Below are 19,096 nucleotides of genomic sequence, written 5' to 3'. Positions count from 1 at the left end.
GGGCTGCAGCTCTGCAGGCGCGGCCTGGAGCGCGGGCGCGGGGCCTCGAGGGCCGGCGCGCGCCAACTTCTGTGGTGGGGGACGCGGGGACGTGCATGGGCGGCCCGCAGCCCGCCCCCGCGCTCCCGTCCTGCGCCCGCAGCTGCGTGTGCGACGAAGCCCGGCCGTGTTTGTGCAGCTACGCAGCTCGCGTGCGCCCGGGCAGGAAAGCCCTCCCCAGTTTGCCGGCCAGCTCGGGAGCACCGCTGCTTCCTCCTCCCCCTCCGCCCGAGGGAAACGTGGTGTCTGCAGGGACTGGCGGCCTGGCGGAGCCCGGGCTCTCCGCGTGCGGCCCGGGGCTCGCGAGCTGCGGAACTTGGCGCAGGAGCCCCTTCTGCTGCCTGCGTGCTCGGGAAAGCGGGCAGGGGCACTGTTTCTGCGACCGGTCCCAGGTGCAGGGGGCCGGAAACCGGGGCAAATGCAGCAAGGGGCAAGGCCTAGACCGGAGCTTCGAGCGCGGGGAGCCGCCTTGCCCCGCGCGCCCAGGCGCTGCTGGCGCACCCCAGACCTGTCATCTGTCTTCCGCCCCCACACGCCCGCCCGCAGCAGCCCAACGAGCCCGCACGGCGCCCGGCCTGGTATTGTGTCCCTTTGGTGCCTGTCGGGAACGAGCGCTGGGGGCGGGGTGGGGGGTGGTGATGTCGGCGTTTACCCCCACCTCCGCCGGCACACTTGCCAGCGTGTGCATCAGGTTGTCCCATAGAGGCGCCCACCCCGGCCTCTGGGGCAAGGCGAGGGGTGTGGTGAAGAGCCTGGTGTGCCCTTCAAGCCTCAGTCTCCAGAATACTAGGAAGAGGTGCCTGCCTCCAAAAGGGGAGACCACCGAGTGTCCCGGGCCATTGTCTACAGTGAGCTGCTGGAAAGATGAAAGGGGAAGTCATTTGCCCCATTTAAAACTTTGTTGGCTACAACTTCTGTGGTTACTTCCTGCCTTGACTGTCCCACTCCCACGTAGGTGGGACCTGAGTACCAGTCCGTGGAAGGGTAGGGGGAGCGCTGGCAGGCTACAGAGGCCACGGTGGCGCCCCAGTCTAGGGGGTTCCGCTGGCAGCTGTGCTGGGAGAGCAGAGGGTGTCTGGCTTCCTCCTGCAGGGGCAGTCTGGCCTGTGTGGAGGTTTTGGTCTGTCCCTGGAGCTTTAGGACAGAGCCAGGGGGTCTGGTGACAGTGGGAAGAGCTGTTCTTATTCTGCCTCCACCAGATCTGTTGAGGGTGCAGAGTCACTTGTCTTGCTCCAGAGCCTCACAGGGAAGGTGTGGTTCCTGCTCCTAGGATCAGAGAAGTGTTACCTTCCCACAGGTGTTAGAAGGCTTCAGAACCTAAGGAAAAGACAAGCCTTCTTTGCTTAACAATCTGTGGGTCCTGCCTGCACAGGGAATAATAAAGATGTAAACATTCAATTGATGTGATAAACCATCTCATTGCATAGCCCTGGTCCAGTCTCCATTCTTTATTGGAGTGGCCTTTGGCTCCTTTCTCTGGTCTGTGTAGCTCCCAGAGGTCACACTGGTGCACCTAGAGAATGTCCCCCAGGTTGTACAACCTTGGCTAGAACAGCCTGCCCACTTTCAGTGTGACCTTTCCAAGCTCGAGGCAGAATTTGGCTCCCCAAGGCTGTCAGCCCCTTACTCCCTCCACAAAAGAGTACCCTTGGAGTGTCTACAGGCATGAGGGTTAAACTTTTAAGCAGAGGTCTTAAAAATAGCTCATGTTTGACCCTGTGGGCTGCTGCTTTTAATAGGAGGAAAAAAAAACCCCCAGCATGCAGTTATGGCGGTAACGAGGCACTCTAGTGGCTGAAGAATCCAGGGAGAGCCAAGACCTCTGGAAGACGGAGTGGGAGGAGGATGGGTGTTACACCAGGTGTTATTTGGATCTTCCCAAAGAAACCCTTGCACTTTGCTAGGGGTATGCATGCACTTCCATCTGCGTGGGAGGCTGAGGAAGGAAGACCTCAAGTTTGAGGCCATCCTGGGCAATTTAGTGAGACTCAAAAAATAAAACTGGGACTACAGTTTAGTGGTAGAGCACTCCTGAGTTCAGTCTCCAGTTTGAGAGAGAAAAATGGAGGGAGGGAGAGAGGAAGGGAGGGAGGGAGAGAGAATCCCTTGCTCATGGTGTGGTGGTGGTGGCCATAAGTAGATGGAAGACTCCTGCTTGTCCTTCCGGTCCTATTTTGGGTGCCATTTCAATGCCCTTTTGGATGTGCACTGTCCCTTAGTTATTTTACTGTTGAATGGTGCTGAAGAACAAAGACTCCAAGCTCCAGTCTATGTATCCTTTCCCAAGTTTGTAGAGGAGTCAGTGTAGGTGCACTGTAGCTGGAATGCCAGTGTAAGCCGTGGTGTTCTGACAGTGCGAGTGTGTGGCATGCAGTGTCTAGGGCACGTTAGTTGAACCAGTGAAGGGTTTTCACTAATAGAAAGAAAAAGAAAAAGAGGCCTTGGCCTGTGGAGGGGCCCGGCGAGGCCTTGCTACGGGCCCTCTTCACATTGAACTGTTACCTTCTGAAGGATCCGGCAGTCCACCATGAGGTCTGGGTGTTGGCGAACCCCGTTCCCTGCCACTGCCTTGTGGCCGGTCCTCTGGAGCCTGTGTCTTGGTTATTCTGATGCTAAGAGGACCTCAGTGGAGGAGTTGTGGACGGCCCTGCCTGGGGATCTGCTAGTCTGGGCATTTCCACTGTGCAGTTGAGGCTGGCACCTTCCCTGCGTGCGTGCGTGCGTGCGTGCGTGCGCACGCAGGTGCCAGTCCTTGAGCAGCTCCTGGCCTCTCTGCTTCCCTGACTCACTGTGGGCCGCAGGAAATGCAGCCAGTGTTTGCATTCACTCAAAAGGAATTGCTTCTGCATGTTAGAACTCTGGACTGTGTGCGGCTGAAGGAAACAGCTCTGGGCTGGGGCTAAGCGGACTATGCTGAAATCCCCAGCTCCTGCTAAGAGATCCACATTTGCATGCAGAACAGCCTTCAGGATACTGGGGACTGTGAGCTCATTTCATGAATCAGAAGCATTACAGCATAACTTTGGTGTTGGAAACTGCTCTTTGGAATCCACATCACCTCTCCACCCCTGACACACGCACGCACACTTGCTCTGGCTCTCATAGGTCACAGTTGGGAGCAGTAACAGTTAGTGGGGGGATCAATTCAGATTCCAGAACCACACCCACTTCCACACCCACATTCAATACCATTCCTGGATGGTGTGTAGACAGTCACATTGGCCCGGACCGGCCAGGAAGTCTGGAGCGTGCAGAGGAAGGAGGGACTTATGTTCATGTCCCAGCTTCTCCTTTGCAGTGTGTTTTGGGGCGTGGCTTCACATCCCGAGCCTCAGTTTCCTCTCCTGTAATACAGGGAGGAGGAGAGCTCATCGTAGTGTAGCCGTGGGTGTTAGGTGCTGTGGGCCAGATAGCTGCTACCCTTCCACCAGTTCCAGGCCCAGGGCCTGTTGCCCTTTTAGTCCTACCAGGGAGAGAAAATAAGCGTGTCCTGCTTAGGGTAGGAAAGCAGTGTGTCCCCAGACCTTGGGGCTTACAGAAATTAAGCTTGTGGCCCTTGTTTCTAACTCTCTAGGCACTGAGCACCACTGGGGGGCCCACTGCACCTAGATGGGCGCAGCCCCTGGTGCCGGTGGTCCCGGGCTAGCCCAGCTTCCCAGAGCTCAGCTGTGCTTGGCCCACTTGGCTCCAGGCTGAATTGCTCGCGTGGGTGGGCTTGAGGAAGGCAGCTTTCTCAGCTGAGAAATCCCTAGTCTTTGGGTCACCTGAAGCCTCCCAGGGTGGCCTCAGTGGGGGTTCAAGGAGGCAGGGAAGGAGAGAAGGCCGGATTCCAGGTTATCAGGATGTTATATAAGAGGAAGTTGCCACTGTCAGAAAGGAGCTGAGGTTTTGCTGGGTGGGGGTGGGGGTCTCCCTGTGGGAAGGGACTGCTGGCTGTGGTTTTGGGGGCCCAGTGGGGAGGAGTGGGGCTGGGGGACCTGTGGCATGCCACTCTTGTGCTTGCTCTTCCTGGAATGCAGCCTCAGGTTCTGGGCAGCCTGGACCGTGTTCCCCCCTCGTCTCCCTTTCTCCCAGCCTTGGGGTGAGTTTTTTCCAAGGCTGCTGCTTCCTTAGGGAATCACCAGAGGGGGAGGGGAGCAGCCAGGGTGAGGTTCATCCAGGCCAAAGCTTGGTGAGCGCACGGCGGCGTAGCAGGCTTGCCGCCCCAACGGTCTGCTCTCAGCCACCCAACTTCTGGGCTCGTGGGGTCCGGGTAGGAAGGAATGTGGTGAGGGATTTTGTTCCTCAACTTTCCTGAGAACTGGGCAGACAGTGGCCCTAAATTCAGCCCCCAGTTGCCCAGGCTGGCCAGTTCTCTAGAAGGGCAGGCCCCTGGAGCTCAGAAAGGAGCGCGATAGTGTGCTCGATAGTGTGCACGTGGGCTGGCTTTGTGGCCCCCTGCTGCCTGCTGGCAGTACCTGGCCCCTCATCTGGCCCCACTGGTCATAGTCCCAGGCTCCCTGACTCCTGGGAGTCACCAGATCTGGAAAACACCCAGAGACATCTAGTCGTCCTTTGCTTTCACATGAGGAAGCCAGGCCAAGCCAAGTAAGTTGCTTGAAATTACCGTGGAGTCTCCACTTTCACCTTGGTCAGGGATGGGGGCAAGCAGGGCCGCACTTGTGTCCTGTGCGGGGTCGCTGCCCGTTTTCTGGATGTTGGAAGGGTTGCTTCAGTACAGGAAGAGCCCAGAGGAAGACTGTCTCAGCTCCTGGGTGTGGCCCAGCTCCATAGTTATTTGTTTGTCTGTTGTGTGCGTGTGCATGTGTGTGTGTGTGTGTAAGTGAGCTCTGTGGTTGGGAGGCTGGATCTGAGCAAAAGCAGAAGTACCCACATTGTCAGCTGTGCAGCACACAGATTGGGCTTTACAGGGACATTCTGGAGAGGAAGAGGGGGCAGAGGCCCCTCCATGCGGTGGCTGCCCGTGTCTTTCTTTCCCTGCTGCAGGCCTGCACACTGGAGCATAAACAGCTCATCCGTATTGCTAGCAGCTGCTTTTCCTTGCTAGTTCTGGGCAGAAGAGGTGCCAAAAATAACCAGGCTGGTGCTTCTACTTGTGGGACATTCACCGCGGTGGCCTCTGCCCCTTGCTCGCTGCCGGCCCTTGTCGCTGCCTTCTCCCCAGCTCCTACTTCCTGTGGCCACCCTTTCTCGGCCTCCCTCCGGCCCTGCTGCCTTCCTTTTCATTGCTGCTCTTAGAGCAAGTTCAGGAAGGTGCTGGCTCATCCTGGAAGCTCCCCCAGGTAGAGTCTGGGAAATCCTCCTGCCCCGCTGTCCCTACAGGGGAGGCTGATATTGCACGGGCCACGGCCTTCTTGCCAGCTGTCTCCTGGGTCTCTAAGCCAGATGCCCTTCTCACCTGCAGAGTCCGACTCTGCTGTGGGATTCCTTGACTTCTGGTCCTGCTCTTATTTGGCCAGCCCTGCTCTCAGCCAGCTGTGGGGTGAGGCCATTAATTTTCTCTGGGTATTAAAGACTGAAAATACCCATACCTGCATGCGAATAGCACATGCCTGTTGTTCCTGTACTCTGGGAGTCTGAGGCAGAATTACAAGTTCAAGCCCAGCCTGAGCAACTTAGTGACTTGATGAGACCTTGTATTAAAATAAAAAATAGAAAAGCTTTGAGAATGTAACTCAGTTCAGTGTTGCCCCCCCCCCCCCCAGTGCCTGGGCTGCAGCTCAGCTCTGGGGAGAGAAAGCACATTTGTTGAGTGTTTACTTTGTGTCAGGTCCCCGTCTTCGTTTCATTAATCCCACAACAACCACTGTGTGTGTTTACTGGTGAGGAGCCCACGGCTCACGAGACTGATGGCAGGAGCTGGCACATGCACTGTCTGAGGCTTCTTACCTCACTTGTCCCAGTAACGGTTTTCCTTGCTTTACCCTTGGAGTGAAGTCCTGCTGGCATTCATTTGGCCAACGCAAGACACAGGGCAGCCAGAAGCCCAGCTTTGAGCCACAAGGCCTTGCTGTCAGCTGTGAGTGTGAGGACCGCTGGGTGAATCGCTTGTGCTGGGAGGAGTTGAAAGGTTTTCTTTAGGCCTTGGGAGACCTTCTGACTGGCCCCTGTTCCCCAAACCTGAGGGGGGACAAAGGTGGAGTAGGGAGGGGGAGGTGGGATCTTGGTTTCTCCTCGCTGCTGGGTTTGACCGCAGGGCCCATCATTCCTGCTGGCTTGGCCCAGGTCCCAGAGAACCTAGTTGGTGTGTACTCGGGGCCTGGGCTGAACACTCCGCTCTGCCGGGGCCTGGTGTGTGTGCCAAAGGCCTCTGGGTGTATTTCAGGAACAACAAAGAATAAATCAACATAGGAGAAAAAGGCCTTACAGCAGCTGCTCAGAGTCTGGAGAAATGCAAGGAATGTGCAAGCATTTGGCAAAGGTCCTGAATCTTGACCAAGGCCTGAAAAAGGGCCTAACTTGATGGCCAAGCTACTAAGACAGGCGGCTTTCTGTGTCCCTCTGCAACCTTTTGGGGTCCCCAGGCAGCCGTGCTGGAGCTCTGCTCTGCTTGCCGGCTTCTTAGGCACAGCACTTCACTCTTATCCCAAAACAGCGGCTGCCATCCTGACCCCCACCCCTACCTACTGGGTAGTGTTGGCCCTTCCTGGGGCTGGCCAGGCAGGATAGCCTGGGCGAGGAAGCTTGGTAGCCTTGAGCCCATCCGTACGCCCCTGCTTTACCTCACTGCTGCAGAGGAGATGAGCCAACAAATGTCAAGGACCCGGCGACGCCAGATTTGAGGTGGTGCCAAGTGTGAGGTCATCCTCCTGGGAGCTTCTGACCTCAGCCTTACCCAGGTAGTTAGCATGTGTCCTGAGGCAGGTGACCATGGGCCCCTGTCACTTTACCTCTCAGGAGTTCGGCTTTATCGGCCATGAGACAGAGATTTTTACTGTGATCTTTGGAGTATGTGGGCACTGTTTGTCTTTCAGGATGTACCACGAACAGCTTTAATTTAGGAGTTCAAGTTCTTTCCAGAAGAAGCTCTCTGAGAGGTCCATGCAGGGATATGGGTGGCTGTGGGGGGGGGGGGGTTGGTGCTCAGTGACCTGGGAGGGCCATTGGCATTAATAGGAATCTAAGCATAAGAGTCATTGGACCCAGACCTAAAGGTACCGGGGAAGGGACAGAGCCTGGCCCTGTAGGATTTGGGACATTTGACAAGCAAGTCAGAGCTAAGGCCAGCCAGCCCACCTTCGTTTCCCCTTCCCCCTCCCCCACCCCCGTCATTATTAGGAAAACTAATTTTTTTTTTTTTTTAATCTTGTGCTTGGTACAGGGTCTTGCTACACAGCTTGGACTCAGTGATCCTTCTGTCTCAGCCTCCCCAGAGTTGGTGTGTGCCACCACACCTAAGCTTCTGGGGCTGGCACGGCATGCAGTACCAGGGATCAAACCTGGGTCCTTGTGCTTGCCAGGCAGGCACTTAGACCACTGAGCTATCTCCCCAGCCCCCAAATTAATTTTCTTGGTACACTTTTGATATAATAAAGATCATATTCATTATAGGGAATTTGTACTGTCCATAGTATGTCTTGAAAGGCTTTATGTTCAAAGAGCTGCTGAACAGCTGTGCCTGGTGGGGGGTGGGGGTGGGGAGCTGGGGCCCCACCTGGGGAGCTGCGAGCCTTTCATAGATGGCCCTGGGTCAGGAATCACCTGTAGCCTCTTTGTAGATCTGCAGGGACTCCCCTTCCTCCACCAGCGACCAGATCTGCTGGGGCCCTCCACCTTCCTCTACCAGCTGTGCTTCCCAACACTATGGTGGTTTTTGGCCTGAAGAAGCCACCTCACCAAGCAGGCGTAAGCATCCATGAGGCTTTTGTTGCCTCCTTGATGCTCCTGTCACCCATCCCTGACAGCCTGCTGTGGCCGTGGAAATGAAGCAGGAAGCTTAGGGAGGGAATTCCAGAAAGAGCTCAGTCCTGGCAGGGCTGCTTTATTCCTGTGACCTTAGGCGAGTGATTTGACCTCCAGGTCTTTTCAGTTTCCTTGGTTAGAGATGGAGAGAGTAATGTGTATGCTTTGCCTGTTGAGGATTAAATACGGTAATAGCAGAGGTGCGGTGCTGATGAAGCCTTGTTTGTGCGGCGTCAGGACTAACTCCCATTCCAGGCTCTAGGGCCTCCCGAAATGGAGGCTTGAAGTATCATTGGAGTTCCTGATTCTGGCCCCTGCTCCGCTCCTGGCTGTGTGTCCTCAGGCAAATTTCTTTCCTTCTCTGGACTGCAGAGTGGAATGAGGAATTAGACTTGGTGAATAATAGCGTCTCTTGACATTTGGAATCTGTTCAGCTTTCCCAGCTGGGCACTGCTTTGCCAGTTGGCTCTGGTCAGAAGCCCAAGCCACGCTGTCTGCAGAGGCCGAGGCCTTTATCCCTGAGTGAGTGCCTGCCGCTCCCAGCCCATCCCTGCAGCCTGCCCCAGCACCTGCATATCCTGTAGGCTCTTCTGGCTGGCTCCCAGGGGCGTCTACCGGTGCCCTAAATCTGAGGAGGAACCTGTTCCTGGCAGGCTGGGGCTGGGATTGTTTCTTGAGAGGAGTGTTCTACGCCATGCTCTGTTGGAAACACCCCTGGAGAAGCAGCCACCCCACGAAGGAACAGAAGGAAGGGCAGAGTCCGAGCTGGCTTCCTGGTGTTCTGACACCCGGGTTCCCTCCAGGTCTGCAAGTGTAGGGAGGTGGAAAGAGCAGCATTTTGAAAGCAGACAGGAAGCATTTGGACTTGCTGCTGGCCCTTGAGGTCGGATTCCTCTGTAAAGAGGGGAGAGTAGGACCCTCCCTGGGAGGTTTGTAAAGGTGAATTAGAAATAGCCAGCGTCAGGTACACCTGATGCTTGCAGGAGCTCTGCCAGTGTTAACACCTTTCTTTTGGGAGGGATTTGCCTGTTGGGTATTCTGTAGATTGGCCCTGGACGTGGGAATTTTTGCCTGTGGCCATTTTTCCACGGCTACATGGAAAACCAGGGCTGCAGGATGAGCTCTTGCCGTCCCCAAAACCTCTCCATCCTGCAGCTGTTTTGATTCTGGGATTGAGCTTGGAGTCAGGATCAGGGCGGTGTGAGGCCTGCACAAGGAGCCACTCAGTCCTTTGTCTGAGATGCCTAAATTACATTTTCTGCAAATTTCTCAAATTTGTTACTTGACTTCCAATTTTAGCCCAGTATGGTCAAACAACATACTTCACATGGTTTCATTTTAAAATTTATTTTAAATGTGTTGGCTTATTGTATGGTTTGATTTATGGTGAGCCACAGAGAATGTCCCCTGTACTCTTGAGAAGAGTGTATTCTGCTGCTGGTGGGCGAGATAGCCTAATCTAATTTAGATCTAATTGGTTTATGGCATGTAAAGCTTCTTTTCCCTGTTGATCTTCTGTTCAGTTATCCTGTCCCGTACTGCAAGTGGAATATTGAAGTCTCAAGTGAGGATCGTTGAATTATCTATTTCTCCTTCAGTTCTGACAGTTTGCTTCGAGCATTGTGGAGCTCTGCGGTGAGGTACACACGTGCTTACCATTGTGATACCTCTCAATGGCAGACGCTTGCGTATTACAAAATGTCCTTTGCCTCTAGCAGCAATTTTTGTTGAAAGGTCTTTGTTTGTCTCCTGTTAGTATAGCCGTTCCGCTCTCTGGGTTGATTGCATGCTATCTCTTTTTTCTTTTATCCTTTGCTTTCAACCTATTTATGTCTTTGAATGGAGTGTCCCTTGTAAACTGAATGTAATAGGATCATCTTTTTAAAAATTCTGCTGACCACTGCTGAGTGTTTACTACATTTAAAGTAATTATTGGTAAGGCATAGGACTCAAGTCTGTTTTGCTGTTGGATTTGCATGTCTTACGATTTTTGTTCTGTTGTTAATCCATTATTGTCTTTTGTGTTCAGTAGATTTTATTTGCTTGTGTATTTGTACTGGGGATGAAACCCAGGGCTTTGCACATGTCAGGCAAGCATCCTGCTACTGAGCTGCATTCCCAGCTCTTTCATTTCTATGTTTTCAGAGAGAGTGCTGGTGAGTTGCCCAGGGAGGCTTCCAACCTTTGATCCACCTCAGCCTCAGCTTCTGGAGTAGCTGGGATTGCCGGCATGCTGTGCCTGCCTAAATAAGGTGTTGGAACGCCTCATTTCCTGCCATAAAGTGAGAAGAAGAGAGTGAGGAGTAAATGCGGTGCTGTCTGGGATGCCCACAGTACAGTGCCTGGAAGCTGGAGCTCCCTGGATGTGTCTCAGGGCTGCAGCGCCCAGCAGCTCCAGCACTGAGGGCACAGTGGGACACAGTGCTGCGGCAGGTAGTTTCTTTTGAGACTGGGAAGTTGGGGGTTCTGTACCAGACCCAAACTCTCAGTCCCTCCCCTCATCGTGCACTGGTTGCCACGGGGGCTGCTTATGCAGCTGTGTTGTTACTTTCGTGCTCCTTTGTCCTCCCAGCCAGACCCAGGAGCCACTCTGTCAGGGTGGATCTGCACATCCTGAAGCGTGATAACCGCGGCTCAGCACCAGCGCGAAGGGCAGCAGAGCGTGACAGTCGGCTGGCACTCGAGTTCTGACAGTTACTTTCAGAGGCAGCCCTTGCCCATTTCTCAGTGGAGAGCGCTGTGTGTGGTTACACGAGGAAGCACAACTCATGCACCCTGGGCACACAGGGGGTGCCAGCGGCCCCATCTCCTGCAGCAGTTACTGGTTGCAGAAGTGTTTCTTTGGTTCCTGTGTTGCCCCCGCCTCAAGAGTGCCTCGCTCAGGAACAAGCGTGCAGCTGCTCCTGCACCAGGCGCCGGGCCCCTTGTACCCTGTCCTCTTCACTGGACTGCACTGCCTGGGGCAGAAGCAGCAGGGAGCTGAAGAAGCCTTGTGGAGAGTAGTGGGACGGATTGAGGATGCAGAAGGGGTGAGCGTGCTTGTGCCTGAGGGCTGCCTGTCAGTGGTGGGCGTGCGCAGATGTTGGAGGACAGGCAGGGCTTCCAGGCGGAGGGCACAGCTCCAGGGAGGCACAAGGTCAGGGGCTTTGCAGGGTCACCTCTTCCTCCGGGCATTGTATTTATCTTGAGTCACATGCATTGTAATTAATTGAAATTTCTGCCTTTCTCTGCCCACTGGATAGGGAGCTCTGTCTCCCCAGAGCCTTGCCGGTAGTTGGCTTCCAGCAGGCGCTGGATGAGTGGTTGGAGGGGCAGACCTGCAGAGTGTGGTGGTGTGGGGAGCTGGTGGGTGGGGCTGTGGGAGGCCCTGTGCCAGGCCTCTGTGACTTGGCCCACAGCTGAGGTTGGCACAGGGGCACTCAGGCATGGGTTCCAGAGAGCCTTGTCCTAGCCAGGTATTTGTAGAAGGGAAAGGAGGAACTGGGGCAGTGTCTGGCAGCCTGAGTCCTGCTGGACGTTTAGGCCACCAAAAGGTGACAAACCAGGGCTTACCTGAGGTTCAGTTGCCCCAGGATGTGGTTGCAGGGTTGTGTGTAGAGAGAGCCTGTCCCAGTCCTGTGGGAGGAGTCCTGGACTCCCTGGGATCCTGGTGGCCCTTGCCCAGGAGGGAGGTGGCCCTCTGTCCCAAAAGGTGGAGCCAGAAACTGCCTGGAGCTTGGTCCTCAGGGACTGCCTAAGTTTCTCTCGGCTCCACCTTCCCTCTGTGAAAGGGACCTTGTTCTCCTGGCCTCCTTGCCATTCTGTGGGTATTTGTAGGGCAACTGGGGAGGGGACAGTAAAGGCGGCTGCCCAGGGCTGAGGGTGGCTTAGCTGTAGAATGCTTGTCTAGCATGAATAAGACCTTTGATTCCATTCCCAGCATGACAAATAAAATTAAGTAAAAGTGGCTACCTGGAGCCCCGAGTGTCTCGGAAGGTGGACTCCCCTCTCATGTGCCTCTTTCAAAGTGGACTTTGAGATGCTGACATTTTTACTGTCAGAGCTCAAACTACAGCCAGTTTGAACCCTGGCCAGGCTTGGTGGCTGAGACCCCTGGACTTCCGGCTCCCCCCAAAGCCCCTAGGCTCTGCACCTCAGTACTAAGTTTCAGTCCAGAAAGGGGTAATCCTGGGACTCTGTTTTGGGAATGGGTAGGACCTAGGCCTCCTGCCTGCCTCTGTTCCCAGGGGCAGTGGCACATGTGAGGAGCAGGTGTACGCGTTTTGCCGTGGGAGCCTTCTTGTGGGTCTGCAGGTCCCTTGTGAGCAGGGCTTGTGTGTGTAGTGATTTGGAACAGTGGGATCCTTTGGCCAGTGGTGAATCCTCAGCTGCAAGGGGTGGCATTTGGATAGCTACTCTATATTGAGAAAGAAGATCTATCGAGGCTGGAGGGGCCAGACCCTGTCAGACTGTTGCCAGAGCCCTTTGGAGCGTGAGTCCTGGGAGGGCAGCGGCTTTTACCCCCCCGCCCCCCCAGCCACCCTGTCCTAGCCAGACTGAGGTTCTGTGGTTCCTTGGTTCCTTCCTTCCCCTTTTCCTTCCTGCCTCCTTCTCTCCCTCCCTAGGAAAGCTCTCTGCCATTTAGCTATATCCCCAGACTTTTATTTCTTTTTAAAGTTTTGAGACAAGTTTGAGGCCCAGGCTGGCCTCAAATTTGTGATCCTCCTGCCTCAGCTTCCTGAGTGGCGGGGATATTAGTCATATCCCCGCCTTGGTGTTGAGTCCTAGCCCAGTCACGTAAGGGCATGAGGTAAACAGACCCCTGGGTGCTGGTCCTTGGCCATGGTGTGGCAGGGTTGGGACGCTGGTACTTTTACTGGTAGCCTGGTTGCAGGGGCCAGTCATGGAGAAAGGCTTTTATTCATCTCTGTTGGGAAGGTAGGGCCAGGGCTGTGAAGTGGAAGTGGTCCTGAGGCCGGCCTTTGCATATCACCTCAGCCTCCTAGGAGTCTGCTTGCTTCTGGGAGGGAGACTTGCCTCAGGACCAGGCAGGGCCCAGGCTGCACACCTGGCAGTGAGCGCCTCTGCCCGGGCTCGCTCTGACTCACCTTCCTTGCCGTCTTGCGGGCGCGTTCTTGAGCCACCTGCAGGCGAAGCGTCCAAGTCTGTACCCTTGGTGAGGAAATCGGCACTGGGACGTGTGTATAGCATGTGGGGCTGGGGCAAGGCTGGGATGAGCTCCCTGTGCAGTTTGCCTCAGCCTTGGAGTTGGGGGAGCTTTCCAGAAGAAGCAGTGGCTGAGCCCCAAAGGAGGAGGAGCTCTTGGCCAGAGAAAAAGGATGGGATGGTCTCACAGTCGGCCCGCCTTGCTCAGACATTTAGGAGCAAAGCAAGAACAGCACGTTGTAGGCCCCAACTGTGCGGCCCACACGTGGCATGCTAGGGGAGGGGCAGGAGCCCAAGTCTGCAGGGACTCACAAGTGAGGTGAGGTACTTAGACTTGGTCCCAAGACAGCACTTTTGTTGTTTACCTGGAGCTCAGGCCTTGTTGGGGTCTGTCTTGCCCTTCAGGGGACATGCATAAGCTTGGACTCTCGTGCTTCCTACTGCTACGTTTCTGGCCCTTGGGTGGCCCAGGTTTAAGCGAGGGGCACGAGTCTCCAGGAGCCAGGGGTTCTGTGTCTGCCCTCACCCTCAGGTCAGGCTGAGCCTCTGTGTGCACTGGGATCCAGCCGGGCGCCTTCTCCTGGGGCTGTGCGACCTTGGCGCCCACAGTCTTGTTCTCAGATGAACACAGTAAAGGTCCCACATGGCTGGGGTGTGGCCAGGCCCTCACGGCCACAGTCTTGCCTTTTCTCTGTGGTGGGGCTCACTGAACTCTCCTGGTGGCCCAGTGTTGGGTATGCAGCCGGGTACGAGCTGGAGCCGCTGTCCTTGCAGAGCAAGATGAGCAGAGCACAGAGAATTGACGGCCCTTCCAGCTCTTCCCCTCCTGAGTCTGGAGAGGCCATTTTTGGGGTCAGGGCAGCTTCCTCTCCTTGGCTCGTACTACTTTCTTCTGTAGAGAAAGTGCTTCTCACTGCAGTTTTCTGGGAAGCCTCAACGGTCCTAAGGACTCTCACCTTGTCTTCAGCCCAAACAGTGGCACTGGGCAGGGACTGGTTGGAGCCGAGAGGAGCCAGGAGGAAGGAAAAAGGAAGAGAGCATGACAGTCGGTCAGAGGAACAAGATGGGTTGCAGGAGTGGGGCCCACCATGCTGTGGGTTTCCTTTTACTGCGTGCTTGCATCCGTTGTCAGAGGCCCTGCTGATGGTCCTGGGCGAGCCTCCTGCTGGGCCTGCTAGGAGCTTCCTCTTCCCCGCACCTATGGAACTTGGCCCGGTTTGCAGGTCAGTGGCCTTTGGAGAAGGTGGCTTCCTTTTGCTTCCTCCCTGTGAGGAAGACTGCCCTGACTTCCTTCCCCCCAGGGGTGCGGTGGGGGAGGGGAGGAAGACATGAGGAAGTGGCCCAGTCCTTGCCCCAGGTTGCAGGCCAGGAGGCACCAGTGGGCTCTGACAGCTGGAAAGGCCCCAGCAGTAGCAGCCAGAACTGGGCCGGGGTGGGGCTGCAGGGTGGCAGAGCCCAGGCCCAGGGGGTGGAGGAGGTGGCGTATCTGGCGTGCTGCAGCTGGACTTCACAGGCCTGCTGGGCTCTCGGGGGTGGGGCCGGCTTCCCTGCTTCCTGGCAGCTGGGTCTCGCTGTGTTTGGGCAGTGAGCTGTGAAAGGTGTGTGCAGCAGGACCTGGGGGCCTAGGGTGTGTGTGGGGGCGGGGAATAAGGGCTGGAATCCTTGCTCTGAGACCTCATTGGGTGTGGCCATGGCTGTTACCTGGCCCCTCTACCAAATGGAGGTTAAAAGCAGTGCTGGCCTTGTGGTGGTCCTGGGAATGAAAAGGAGTGGAGTGCTGAGGACCCTCCCGGCACAGGCACACTACTGCTTTTGCTGCTGCTGCTTGGGCCCTCAGCCTGGGTGGTCCCCTCCCCTGTCTGCCAGGTTCCCACGTCTTCCACTCTTTAACTGGAGATTGAACTCAGGCCCTTGCGCTTGCCAGGCAAGTGCTTATTCTACTGAGCCACCTCCCTGGCCCCTTCTGCTCTTCTTGTTCCTCAGATGGTGACCTTGCTTCTCTGGGGGACCCAGGCCCTATGTGTGCATCCTGGTACTCTCAGCTTGTTGGTGGCGGTGACAGTGAGGCCTCTGCAGTGGGCAGCTTTTGGGTTGACTCAGCCTCCCCTAAGCCGGGCCCTCTGATTTGCTCTGAGTTGCAGAAACCTACTGTGGTGTCCTGAATGGTGGCCCCGCCCCGTGACGTGCCGAGGTGTGAACCAGCCCCTCTGGGCCCGCACCCAGCCTCCAAGCCCCTTTCCTGAGCAGGAGCAGCCAAGTCCCCAAGCCCCATCCACAAACACAACTTTTGTCTCCCCCAAACCCTGCATCAGGCATCCACTCCCCTGCCAGGGCCCCTTAGTCTAGCATTCATGGATGTGCATGAGGGTGCCCCCTTGCTTCAGTGCCCAGTCCCATGCTGTGGCACCCTTGGCGACAAGGCTGGGACCGGGCAGTCCTGGTGCATGTGAGTGAGCACTCTCAAGGGGACCCTGGAGGATGTGGGCCCCTGAGCTCTGGCCATCCGCGCCTCCCTTCTGCAAACACTCCCTGTACTTCGGGTTCGCTGGGCTTGAGCCCGGGTGGTACTCCCACCTGGTGGCTTAAGAGTTGGGCTGGCTCTCAGGGAAAGAGAATTTACAAAGGGGTTTGCTGGACTGGTGTTTCTCTGGTCCCCAGCTCCTCCTTCTTCCCCAAATCGCTTTCCTCCTGCTGAATGTTCTGCTGGACTCTGTCTGGCTCTCTCTTGGAAACTTCCATAAAGACAAAGGGATTGCACACCAGGAACGGAGGAAGGAAATGAAGGAGGAACTTACCCTCCTGGGTGCTGGGTGAAAGTGAAAGACCAGGAAGGGGCCTCCCGTGAGTCATACTGGGGAGGCTGGCAGGCCTGGGAACGGGGCTGAGCGACGACGGAAACGTGCAGAGCAGTGATAGGGCCGATAGGACGGGCCAAGGGGCGGGCAGCGCTGGTGTAGCCAGGCTTTGCACCACCCAGCTCCTGCCCTCTGCTGGTTTCCTGCACACAGTGACCCGGAGCACCCAGGGCCTAAGGTCACCTGGACCTGCAGATTAGTTCTCCACAGCAACTTGAGCTGCCATCCGGCCGTCTGCGCCCAGGCCTGATGACCCAGGACCAGAGTGTTACTTTGGGTCACTTTCCCAGGTAACCCACTCTCCCACTCTTACTACCTTCACAGGGAGGAAAAAACACAAACTCGAAAACTGAGGCTGGTGATTTACTCAGTGGTGCAGGACCTGCCTGGCAAGTCTGAGGTCCTGAGTTCAACTCTCAGTACAAAATGAACAAAAACACCAAACTGAAACAAACGGAAATCCTTCTGACAAAAGAAAAAGTCTTTAAAAAGTTCACGCAAGCAGCTATGTCAGTTATACAGTAGAGGCCCGGGTTCTGTTCTAAAGCTGAATCAGTAGAGCAACCCTTTTTAAAAAATGAAGTTAGAGGGAGCTGGGGAGTAGCTTGGTCCCAGAGCCTTGCTAGGCCCTTCTGAGGCCTTGGGTTCCATAGCACATCTTCCACCCCCGTCCAGTTATCCAATAAGAACTGTGAGTACTGTGGAGGAACCTTCTGGACCTAAATTCTAGCACTCTGCACCCTTCATGCCCACGTTAGACCATTTGTTCACAGTGCCAGTGTTTCTAGCATTTGGGGTGGGGGCATCTGCAGCTGCTGGCCTGCTACTGGGCCTCTAGCCAGCCTGGGCTGCAAAACAGGTTCTGTGCTGGTTGAGAAAGACTGGGGTAGCCTGAGCCCCACTCACTCGCTCTTCCCAGGGGTGGGGCCTCACCTACTGGCCTCTGTGGGCCTGGCCCAGGGCCTTGTGCTCTTAGAAGGCTTGGCCTGGCTGTGTAGAGGGCGGTGGTGCTGGGAATGAACTCTGTCCGTCCCACTTCCTGTGTCTGGGATAGACTGGGAACATCGGGAGGAGGCACTGTCTGGGTCCGGGTGGGAAGCTGTTACACAGTCAGATGTGCAAGGAGTACCCAGCCTGACCACCCAGCAGGCCCAGCACAGGGGGACCACAGAGCCCGAGGCAGCCTTTGCCCTCAGGGGCTTGAGCTGGACCGCAGCCCCACTCGTCCCCTCCCCCATGCCTTTGTGCAGTGTACAGATTACACAACCGAGTGCAGCCACTCTGGAGCCTGACTAGGAAGTGGTGGGACGAGTGAGGAGGACCTCAGAGACGCTGCTGAGTCTGCTGCCTTCCTAGCAGCTCCCTTGTGGATCCTGGCTCTTCTGTCACCAGTGCCCCTGCGGAACCAGGAGGCCCTGGGCTCTGTAGCTGATGCTGTCCCTCTCTCCCCTCTGCAGCCTCCAGTACCTGGTGAAGCACCATGAGCTGGGAAGAGTAGCTGCGCCAGAGCTCTTGTGGAAGAGGAAGGAAGAGCAGGTCTCTGCCTGAGGCTGACTCCCTTCACTGCTGTGTCAGGACCAGCTTTTGCCAGGCCCTCTGCCCAGGGAATGGGCCAGTGCTGAGGCGGCTGTCCCTGCTGGGGCTCGGTTGGCCACACCATGAACCTGCAGGCCCAGCCCAAGACCCAGAACAAGCGCAAGCGCTGCCTCTTCGTCGAGCAGGAGCCAGCTCCCAAAGAGCTGCCCCAGCCAGTCCGTGTAAAGGACGAGCAGTACGGCGGTGGGCTTGAGGGTCCGGGCGCCTCCTCCACCTCTCAGCCTGCCGAGCTACCGCCTCCCAGCAGCCTGGCTCTGCTCAACTCTGTTGTGTATGGATCTGAGCGGGCCCCAGCGGCTATGTTGTCACAGCAAGTGGGCTCCGTAAAGTGGCCCAACTCGGTGATGACTCCAGGGCGGGGCCCAGACCGGGGAGCAGGTGGCGGTGTCGGTGACAGCAGCTGGCAGCAGCAGCCTGGCCAGCCGCCACCTCCTGCTGCATGGAATCGTCTGTCCCTCTATGGCGGACCCAAGGGGAGCCCTCATCCCAGCGTGGGGGCCTCTGCCTACTATAACCACCCTGAAGCGCTGAAGCGGGACAAAGCTGGCGCCCCACAGCTGGACCGCTATGGAAATGCAGCGCGGCCCATGATGCCGCAGAAGGTGCAGCTGGAGGGAGGGCAGCCTCAGGTGCCCCTGAACTCTTTCCATGCAGCCAAGAAACCCCCCAACCAGACACTGCCCCTGCAGCCTTTCCAGCTGGCCTTTGGCCACCAGGTGAATAGGCAGGTCTTCCGGCAGGGCCCGCCACCCCCCAACCCTGCTGCCGCCGCCTTTCCTGCGCAGAAGCCGCAGCCGCAGCCGCAGCAGCAGCAGGCCTCCCTGCCCCAGATGCAGCTCTTTGACAACTTCTACCCCATGCAGCAGCCACCCTCGCAGCAGCCCCAAGACTTCGGGCTGCCATCCACAGGGCCCCTGGGGCAGCCGCACCTGACCCACCACAGCATGGCCCCCTACCCTTTCTCCCACAATCCAGACATGAACCCAGAACTGCGCAAGGCCCTCCTGCAGGAGGCGGCCCCTCAGCCTGTGCTACCTCAGCCCCAGATGGCCTTTCCCCGCCGCTCGCGCCGCCTTTCTAAGGAGGGGATTCTGCCTCCCACCGCCCTGGATGGGGTGGGCGCCCAGCCTGGGCAGGAGCCCACAGGCAATTTGTTTCTTCACCATTGGCCTCTGCAGCCACCGCCTCCCGGCTCCCTAGGGCAACCCCATCCCGAAGCTCTGGGATTCCCTATGGAACTGCGAGAGTCGCAGCTGCTGTCTGACGGGGAGAGACTGGCACCCAACGGTCGGGAACGGGAGGCTCCGGCCATGGGCAGTGAGGAGGGCCTGAGGGCAGGGGCCACGGGTGAATGTGGGCAGGTGCTACGAGGGGGGGTGATCCAGAGCACAAGACGGAGGCGCCGGGCATCCCAGGAGGCTAATTTGCTGACCCTGGCTCAGAAGGCGGCGGAGCTGGCCTCACTGCAGAGCACCAAGGTGAGAGGACCATTGTGCCAGACCTGGCTGGGTTGGGGCACAGGGAGACCCCTACTGCAGGGAACCCCTGCGCTGTGAGAC

The 19,096-nt window shown here is 56.8% G+C and overlaps 1 protein-coding gene across 2 annotated transcripts in view; it reads left to right on the top strand.

Moving 5' to 3' along the window:
* Positions 1–19,096, top strand: part of Elmsan1 (ELM2 and Myb/SANT domain containing 1) — a 38,311-nt gene that overhangs the window by 703 nt on the left and 18,512 nt on the right. For both annotated transcript variants that reach the window (XM_004624850.2, XM_023703545.1), the window contains exon 2: positions 17,399–19,015. In XM_004624850.2, the coding sequence (XP_004624907.2) occupies positions 17,600–19,015 (1,416 nt within the window). In that variant the 5' untranslated portion in view covers positions 17,399–17,599. The remainder of the gene's footprint in view (positions 1–17,398; positions 19,016–19,096) is intronic.

Source organism: Octodon degus, unplaced genomic scaffold (assembly GCF_000260255.1).
Source record: "Octodon degus isolate 3935 unplaced genomic scaffold, OctDeg1.0 scaffold00007, whole genome shotgun sequence".
NCBI classification, from domain to species: Eukaryota; Metazoa; Chordata; class Mammalia; order Rodentia; family Octodontidae; genus Octodon; species Octodon degus.
Note: the sequence above shows the minus strand (reverse complement) of the source record. Positions and strands in the feature narration are given on the sequence as shown.